The 10157-nt window shown below is 38.2% G+C and overlaps 1 protein-coding gene across 1 annotated transcript; it reads right to left on the bottom strand.

The window, feature by feature from the left end:
- Positions 1–8696: 8696 nt before the first annotated feature.
- Positions 8697–9793, bottom strand: LOC102027795 (vomeronasal type-1 receptor 4-like). Its single transcript, XM_005412733.2, has one exon. It carries the CDS (start codon positions 9771–9773, stop codon positions 8697–8699), a length of 1077 nt encoding a protein of 358 aa, XP_005412790.1. The 5' UTR covers positions 9774–9793.
- Between the last annotated feature and the right edge of the window lie 364 nt (positions 9794–10157).

Genomic DNA, 10157 nt, shown 5'->3' with positions numbered 1-10157 from the left:
ATGTCTATATCTGTTTTCATGAGAAACCACTTTGAAGATAGCAATATGTAATACAACAAGCATTGTTAATTCCCTACCACTTTGTTTGTAACTCTGTACTGTCTGTACTGTTCCCTTGCTATTTTGTAAAATGTTGTCTGTCTGTTAATGTTTTCCTCCTTTTATTTTTAAAATAATAAAAAAAACCCATATCTTCTTTATCCATTCTTCCACTCATGGGCATTTGGACTTTTTCCATGGTCTATCTATTACAGATTGTGCTGCTATAAAGATAGGTGTGTGTATATCACTGTGGTATGATACTTTTACTCTTTGGGGAAGACACCAAGAAAGGGAATAGCTGGGTCAAATGGAACCACTAGTCCTTGTTTTTAAGGAAACTGGACACTGACTTCTACAGTGCTTGCACCAGTCTACACTCCCACCAGCAGTGGAGAAGAGTTATTTTATCCCCACAGCCCCACCAGCATTGGCTATTGGTTGATTTCTTGATGATAAGCATTCTTTCTGGGGTGAGATAGACTTTCTGTGTTGTTTTACTTTACATTTCTCAAATGACTAATGTTGTTGAACATTTTTTATAAATTTATAAACCATTAGGATTTCTTCATCTGAGAAGTGCATATTCATCTCAGATGCCCATTTTTGGATTGGGTCTTTGAGTTTTGGGGGCCTGATTTTTAAAAATTCTTTATATGTTCTAGATAGGAGTCCTTCGTCTGAGGGGTGGTTGGATAAAATTTTTTCCCAATTAGTGAGTTGTCTTTTTACTCTCTTGGTGATTTCTTTTGATGTGCAGAAACTTTTTACAATAAGATCAGATCCCAGTTGTTGATTCTTTGAAGTATTTCCCATGTAGTTTGATTTTTGTTCATGAACTCTCTGCCTACACCTATGTCTTTGAGAGTATTACCTACATTCTCTTCCAGTAGATTTAGTGTTTCTGTTTTGATAGTTAGATCTTTAATCCATTTTTACTTTAGTTTAGTGCATGGTGATAGACATTGATCTACTCTTAGTCTTTGGCATGAGAAAAGCCAGTTTTTCCAGCACCATTTGTTAAAGAGTATATCTTTCTCCCAGTGAACATGTTTGGCCCCTTTGTCAAAAATATGGTGGTTGAGTGTGTTTCTAGCTTTGTTTGCATCTTCTAATCTGTTCCATTGATCCTCAGGTCTGTTTTATTGCCAGTACCATGCTGATTTGATGACAGTAGATTTGCAGTATAATTTCAAGTCAGGGATTGTAATGCCTCCTCCTTTTCCTTGTTTCCCAGGATTGCTTTTGCTATTCTAGGCCTCTTCTGGTTCCAGATGAATTTTAGGAAGGTTTTCTCTAGATCTGTGAGATATACTAATGGAATTTTAATGGGGATTGCATTGAATCTGTACCACAGTTTTGGGAGTATGTCCATTTTCACAATGTTGGTTCTTCCTATACATAAGCAAGGAACATCTTTCCATTTTCTGAAATCATCTTCTATCTCTTTTTTCAGAGTACTGTAATTCTCACTGCTTAGATCTTTTGCTTCTTTTGTTGGATTGATTCCTAAGTATTTCATTTTTTTAGATACTTTTCTGAAAAGTGTGGTTTCACTGATTTCCCTCTCAGTCTGCTTATTGTGTGTGTACAGGAATGCTATTGACTTTTGCGTGTTGACTTTGTATCCAGCTATGTTACGGAATTTGCCTATTAAACCCATGAGCCTTTTGGTGGAGTTTTTGGAGTTTTCTGTGTAGAGCATCATGTCATCTGCAAATAATGATAATTTCACTTCTTTTTCTATCCTTATTTCTCTTATTTCTCTCTCTTGTCTAATTGCTGTGAAGTAATATTTCCAGAACTATATTGAATAGGAGTGGTGACAGTGGACATCCTTGTCTTGTTCCTCATTTTAAAGTGAAAGCTTTCAGTTTTTGACCGTTTAGAATGATGTTAGCTGTTGGTTTGTCATAGATGGCTTTTATCAGATTGAGGTAAAGTCTAAGTCAATTTTCTGTAAGGTTTTTCTCATGAATATGTGTTGGACTTTATCAAAAGCTTTTTCTTCATCAATTGAGATGATCAAATGATTTTTGTCTTTGGCTCTATTGATATGGTGTATTACATTAATTGATTTGTGTATATTGTACCATCCCTGCATTCCTGGTATAAATCCCTCTTGGTCATGGTGTATAATCTTCTTGATGATTTGTTGCATTCTGTTTACTAGCATTTTGTTGAAAATTTTTGCATCTATGTTCATTAGGGATATTGGCATGTAGTTCTCTTTTTTGCTTGGGTCTTTCTCTAGTTTTCATATCAGGATAATACTTGCCTCCAGGAATGATTTGGGGAGAATTCCTTCAATTTCCATTTCCTTAAGGAGTTTGAGAAGTATTGGCATTAAATCTTCTCTAAATGTCTTGTAGAATTCAGCTGTAAATGCATCAGGACCAGGACTTTTCTTCATTGGCAAGTTTTTTTATTACATTTTCAATTTTGCTTGCTGATATAGGTTTATTCAGGATTTTTATATGTTCTTCATTCAGCTTTGTTAATTCATACATATCTAGAAATCTGTCCATTTCGTCTGTGTTTTCCATCCTGTGAGAGTAAAGATTTTCAAAGCAGTTACTCATGATCTTCTGAACTTCTACAGGATCTGTAGTGATTTCATCTCTTTCATTCCTTATTGCATGTATTTCAGGTTTTTCTTTCCTTTTCTTAAATAAGGTTGGCTAGGGGTTTATCAATTTTATTTATTTTTTCAAAGAACCAACTCTTTGATTCATTAATTCTCTGTATTTTTTTTTTAGTCTCCATTGAATTAATATCTGCCCTGGGCTTCATAATTTCCTGCCTCCTCTGGGCTTTTGGTTTGATTTATTCTAATTTTTCTAGAAGCTTGAGGTGTAGCATAAGATTGTTTATTTGTGCTCGTTCTGTTTTCCTGAAGTAGGAATTCACTGGTATAAATTTCCCTCTGAGAACTACTTTCATTGCATCCCACAGGGTCTGCGTTTTCGTTTGATTGTACATAGTGTTTCATTTCCCCTTTGATTTCATCTGTGACCCATTGATTGTTCAGGTGGGTGCTGTTTAACTTCCATGTACTTATGGAGTTCTTGCCATTTCCTGTCATTAATTTTGTTTCATTGCACTGTGGTCTGATAATATGCATGAGATAATTTCAACTCCTTTACATTTCCTTAAGCATGTTCTATGGGCTAGCATATGGTGTACTTTAGAGAATGACCCATGTGCAGCTGAAAAGAATGTGCATTCTGATGCTGTTGGGTGGAACACTCTGTACAGGTCTACTAAGTCCATTTGTTCACATGTTTGGTTTAGTTCTGTTATGTCTTTGTTAATTTTTGTCTAGTTGATCTATCTCTTTGTGACAATGGGCCATTGAAGTCCCCTGTTATGGTTGTGTTGCTGCTTATTTCATTTTTCATGTCTGTTAACATTTGTCGTATATATTTTGGTACCCCTGTGTTTGGTGCATAGATGTTTCTGTTTGTTATCTCCTCCTTTTGAAGTTTTTCCCTCACAAGCATGTATTAACCTTCTTTACCTCTTTTAATTTATCTCGGTTTGAAGTTCCCATTGTCTGCAAACAGAATAGCTACACCCACTTTTTTCTGGGTATGTGTCACGTGGAGTATTGTTTTCCGTCCTTTGATTTTTGGTCTATGCCTTTCTGTTTGAGTTAAGTGTGTTTCTTGTATACAGCATCTTGTTGGATTTTGTTTCCTGATTCAATGTGCCAGTCTACTTCTTTTGGTTGGTGAATTGAGTCCGTTTACATTAACAGTTATAACTGATATGTATTAGCTTATCTTTGTCATGCTGTTTTCCTGGTGTTGGTTCCTCTTGCTTCCCTCTGTTTAATTGCTTGCTCTGCTTGGTGTTTATGTTCTGTTGTTGTTCCTAAAGTTGTAGTTTTTAAAAATTTCTTTCTATAATATCTTTTAGTACTCTTTGTAGGGTTGGTTTGGCACTCATGAAGTTCTTTAGTTGGTCTTTCAGGTGGAAATATTTTATTTCTCTCTCAATTCTGAAGAATAGCTTTGCAGGGTACAACAATCTGGATTGGAAGCTGTTTCCCTTCAGGACATGAGATATTTAACTCCAAGCTCTTCTTGCCTTGATGATTTGTGTTGAGAAATCTGCTGTGATTCTGATGGGATTTCCTTTATGGGTGATCTTTTCCTCTTCTCTAACAGCTTTTAATATTCTCTCCTTTTGTTGAATTTCTGGGATCTTGATAACTATATGTGTAGGTGTAGTTTTATTTTGGTTACAGCTCGTTGGAGTTCTATGTGCCTCACTCACCTAAATATCCAACTTTTTTTCCATACTTGGGAAATTTTCGGGAATTACTTCCACAAATAGTCTTTTTATATCTTTTGTGCTGACATCTGATGTTCTATTGAAACCCATTTCTCTTACATTGTTTTTCTTTGCTTCATCTTACTGCTGTTAAATTGTTATTTTTAAGACATCCGTTCTTTCATGTTCATTCATAGCAATGCTGTCTTCAAGGTCTGAAAGTCTATCTTCATCTTCATTCAAGCAGTTTTGCCAGCTTTCCATCAACGTTTTAATTTCCTGGATATCTGTTTGAATCTGTTTCATGTATTCCAGTTCTTTCCTATAGTGTTCATTCAAGGTTTCCATTAATTTACTATGCTCCTCTAGTTTTTTTCCTGTTTTCTTACATGTGCTAACCAGTTCTTTCATTATTGTTATCATTTCTTTTTTTATCTCAGCGATTATTTCTGATCTGCTGTCTTCTATGGCCTGATGAAGTTGCTTCTTTTCTTCAGTTGTTATCATTTCAGAAATTTCAGGTGTATGACTTCCAAGCTCATCTGTGTCAATATCTGATGGACTTGTTCTGGGTGGGGCAGAGGTCTGAGAATGCATTTTGCTCCTTCATTTTGTCATTTTCAGAGATGCCAAGGTTCCCTGGAGCTCAGGCTCCCTCCCAGAATGATGTCATAGTAGTGGGGCAAGAACCCAAAGGACCCCAGTGTTCTGTGTGATTCCCTCGATGGTGTGTGTGTGTGGGCACAGTGTGACTCCCAGTGCTCTCACAGCTATCTGTGGCTCAGCTTGCCTCCCACTCAGGGGTTCCCAGCATTGTCTGGGTTTCAGCCCTGTTTCCACTGGGGTGTAGTACAGGGTGAGTCATGGTCACCACATCTCCATATACTGCCACTACCACACCCAGTTCACACACCAGTGTAGGGGGGTAATTGCACAGACACTGAGGTCCCTGAAGCTGTCTACGTTTCAGCTTAGCTCCAGTGAGGATATGGGGTGGGGGTAGGGAGGCTCACCCAATGCCTTTGAGGTTGTCTGGGATTCCCCTTGGCTCTGAAACTGGTGGAGCAGTGGTGGAACCGACTCACTAGAATTCCCAGAGCTGTCTGAGGTGCAGCCCAGCTCCAAATAGGAGGAGGGGAGGGTTGTGGAGGGAATCCCAGGCCCTTTGAGCTGTCCAAGATTTTGCCTGGCTCCGAAGCTCATGTGTGGGGGTGGCAGCAGCTCACCAGAGTTCCCGAAGGTATACGAGGTTCAGATCAGCTCCAGTGGGGGAGGGGGGCAGCGGACAGAGAACCGCTCAGGTCCCTGGGTTTTTGCTTGGCTAGCTTGTGGAATTTTTAAAAGTGTTAGTGTTTTATTTGGCTTGTGGACAGAAGTATGCATCAAAATGTGGTTCACTGTGATTGAGATACAGATGCTTGACATTCTTTGATTCACTCTGTAGGGAATTCAAATGCTCAGGGAAATAGGAGTTCTCATTTCTCAGTTCAACCTAGTAATTCACACTAGGATGATCTGGAAAGAGGACCATGTAATAACACTTTCAGAAACATTCATGAGGGGAGCACCAGCATCCCAGAAGAGCCCAGTCATGCTCTTCTCTGTATGCCAGACTTTCTCCATATGACTAGGACCTGTTATTCAATTGGAAAAATTAAAAGCTGTTGGTTTAATTGGATTCCAGAGTGGCAGGGGTCCAGTGGCAACATTCAGCTCCCAAAGACAAGCTGCACATAGTTACCATAATGCACAGCAGAAGCAAAGCAATGATTCGAATGATTGACATCTGTAGGCCTATGGTATTGGCTTGCAAGTCACAGCAATACCAAATGTGAAAGAGACAGGAAGGCTACTAAATTTTTATTAGGTTTATACAATTGGAAAAAATTAAAGACAAATGAACAGAAAAAGATCTCAAATCATAGTAAACAGAGAATCACAACGCAAAACTAGTTTCCAGACTTGGGTTAGTTTACAGAAAGAAAACCCCTTGAATGAAGTTGAAGGGCTGCAGCTCACTGCAAGGTATCCTGTGGGTCTCTATCATGAATCTGAAGGGTCTGCATAGAAGGCTGAAGAGTCTGTGCTGGAAGCCTGGTGATGAATGTCCAAAGCCAATGGTAAAGACTGCAGTTTCTCTGAAGAAGCAAAAGCCAGACTTCCTTCTTTCTCTTTCTATTTCATCCAGCCTGTTCCTTGGTGCTATCCACATCCAGAGTGGGCCTTCCCTCTTCAGTAAGCTGATCATTCAATACATCCAGAACTGTCCTAAACTAATCCACTAGGCATTTCTTATTCAAGTTGACACCACAGTTTAGCATCACAGTTTGAGAGAATTCAGGGAAACAACATCCTTCTATCTTGAAATTGAAATTTTACATTAATACATTCACTGTAGAAGTCTACATGGAGTGTCCACAAAAAAATTGAAAACAGAGCCTGCATTGTATCAATCTATAGCATTTCTTAGTATTCTGAAAGCAACTTAAGCCAGCATTCTCTACCTGCATAGCCATTTCTACTGTCACACAATTCACAATGACAACAGGTTAATAAATTCATAGCCTAATGAGATTTTAAGAGTTTAGCCCTGTTGAAGGAAGTAGGTCACTGGATGCCATGACTTTGAAAGGTATAACCAGTTTCAGGTTCCTTCCACCCTGGCTCTCTCAATCTCTGTATCCGGGCTGCCAGAAAGTGAGTACCATTACTCCTACTTGCCCTTCTCTGATGTCCTTTGGCTATGAACTTCCACTGTGATGATTGTGTGTTGGAGAAAATTGACCATGGTCTAAAACTGCTGACACCATGAGTCAAATTAGCTTAACTTAATACTTTAAGATCCCTTGGTAAGACACCTTGTGCCAGCTTTGGAAACTAACACAATAGAGCTTACACTCTTTGTAACAGAGGTGGATTGTCTTGCTCTCAGGGTGTTCAGGTTTGGATAAGGTTTATCTTGCAAAGGTATTTTATTAGAAAATATTTGTGATGGAGACCTACTCTGAGATTATAGGTCATGGGGGAACCTGACATTGGAAATTTTAAAAGGAGCTTTTGGAGGACCCTGATTAATTCACATGAGAGACTTGTTAGGAGATGGAAAGCCTAGACTCTTTGTCCCCTCAGATTCCTTCCCACTTGTAATCTCTTCCTCCTGTACACAACCATGCTATGATAATACCAGCCATTGTGTGGTACTGCACGGGCCTCTCACCAGAAATGAGTTGATATTGTTGCATGGACCTGAGCAATCAAAATTGTAATATACATAAAACACTTTCCCCTGTAAATTATTGAGCATCAGACATTTTATCACAGAAATCAGAAACAGCAAAATATTCAGGTTTTCTTCTCCACATAATTCCGATGTAGAGTTTCCTCCTTTGCATGGAAGGTCAAAATTCCACATTGTCTCCTTGATGCTCTCCACTGTTCAGTATCCTCAGATTATCTGCCCTTTCAGTAAGAAACAAATTCTTACTCAGGAGCTTTGAAGCCTTCAGCTTAGGGAGACAGGAACACCAACACATTCATACAGTGTTTCTGTCCTCCACTGGTTGCAAACCCCAAGGAGACTGTCTTAACATTCTAGTTATGAAGTATTGAGAGAGCAAAGGCTATGGTTTCTGTATGAATGTGGTGGAACAATTTAGGAACTAGCTATAGCATCAATGTTCTGGGCAAAATGGTTTAAAAGATATTAATGTTTCGGAAGACTGACAACCCATATTCACAGTGGAGGGGGCGTAGCATATAAGTGGAGCCTTTAATGGCTGATACTCTCACTTAATTTTTGAAGGTATTCTGCATCACTCAGGGGACATCTATTAAAGTAGTTTGAGGGCCTGCACAGTTCTCTGGCATATTATTTTCCATAGATCTACACACTTCTTGTTCCCTGTGTTTGGGGTTCTGTCGCCAGTGTCTTCTATCCCTACATAGTAAGTACATCTATTTTCCACCCTAGACATTGACATTATCGATTTCATCCAAGGTTCTTTGTTGGAAAAAAAAACAAGAAAAGACAGTTGACTCAAAAATCAGCATATGGATCTGCCAAAAAGACAAAGAAAACCCACAGGAAGATTTTTCTAAACCTGTGTCTGTCACCCATCTCTTCATCATACTCACTTTTAGCATCCTTTCTTGAGCAAACAATTAGTAAAGATTGTCATCGGTCAAGCCAACAGTTAGAAGTAAATACATTCAATTTGCCTAAAGAAACACTTTTTCAGATAGATATGAACAGGACACTGTGCACCAAAATTGAGACAATGTGCTTTATTCATACCCATTATTCCCATGAAGGTCCCACATTCAACCAACTGAAATGTGCAGCAATCCTCTTAAGAAAGATACGTGATCTCTCATTGCAATTAGGTAGTGCCTTTCATAATGAATTGAGGAGTACACAACACAAAGGATCGAGAAAATATACAATTATATATTTCTGCTGAAAAGAGATGTTTCGTGTTTCTTATCCAGACAAACCAGAACACGGATATAGAGGAATCCTGACTCATGACCAGAAAGGGGCTGATAGTTGGAAAACACAGAGAAATGAGGCAAGAGATATTCACCAACCACCAACTGAGGTTATAAAAAAGGGCAATGAAACTGTGAAAGATGGAGGAGATGATGTAAAATGTTACAAATGTGCTTGCCAGGAGAAGGATGCTTTTGGTGGCTCTCAACTCAGGGGATCTGAGGGAAACATTAGTGCAATGAATGTGCTTAACCTGCTGTTTATGTCTGTACAGGACAAAAATAGTAGAACCACTGGCCCATATTGTTAGCACAATAAGAGAAACCTCAGGCAATACTACTAATGCAATATAGACTGAGTTCATGGTAGTCCCATAATCTACAACAGCACAGAATCCCAGATGTCTTTCCTTTGTGATGTTTCTGCTTTCTAGTTTCCCAGATGCATGTAACATATACAGAGGAAAAATGAAATTTACTCCCATATGTAGCAACCAGCAGAAAGATATGATGAAGCCAATGTATTTTGGAGATTTTATTTTATGATATTTCCAACAGGAGTTAGTGGGGCTGATTATAATTGTCTGGAAGACACTCAAGAAACATACACTACAAATTGACATCGTTGTGCCCACTCTGAAGACGTACAAGGTAACATGGCAACCAAATTCATTGAATAAATATTTCGACCCAAAGGCTACTATTGTCTGGGAAGATCCATTTGAAAGAATAACTAAAGAATTAGCTATACACAAGTGCATGAGAATCAAATCTATAAATCTCAATCTGCTTTGCCTATGGTGAAGGAAAACATAATGGTATAGAAGAGAAAAATTTCCCAGAATTCCAATCACAGTCTGTGACAAAAAGAGTATTCCTAGTGCCAAATCCCTGCAAGCTATTTTGTCATTTCCTTCTAAAATTTCTTTTGAATTATGCTGACAATCATTTCTCTGAGCAAGGCTCATTGTAGAGATTTAATGCCAAAAATTACTTTAGTGTTGTGCTTTTGTGGAATTAGAACTGTTTCAAGAAGCAAGAGGACACAGACAGAATTCTCTGCACATTTTCAGCCATTGCTATGCAGGAGTCCTTGTTAACCTGGGGGGAGAAAGGACAACATGGAAAGAGTGAAATTCCAACATTTTCAGTAAGACCTAAAACTTACCTTATTCACACGAGAGAAAAGCTTAAGTATGATCAAAGTCAAATTCTAGTGTAAATATTTAAGATAAATATAAAACATTTTAGTAAAAATTATTTGTGTGATCAAAGGATATAAAATTATTTCTTATAAAACATCTTAACCATATGGATGATGTGACAGAACTATTTTCATCAAAATACAAACA

This window comes from Chinchilla lanigera, unplaced genomic scaffold, assembly GCF_000276665.1.
Source record: "Chinchilla lanigera isolate Chin_1 unplaced genomic scaffold, ChiLan1.0 scaffold00157, whole genome shotgun sequence".
Classification (NCBI taxonomy): Eukaryota; Metazoa; Chordata; class Mammalia; order Rodentia; family Chinchillidae; genus Chinchilla; species Chinchilla lanigera.
The sequence above is the reverse complement of the archived record's forward strand: the minus strand, read 5'-3'. Positions and strand labels throughout refer to the sequence as shown.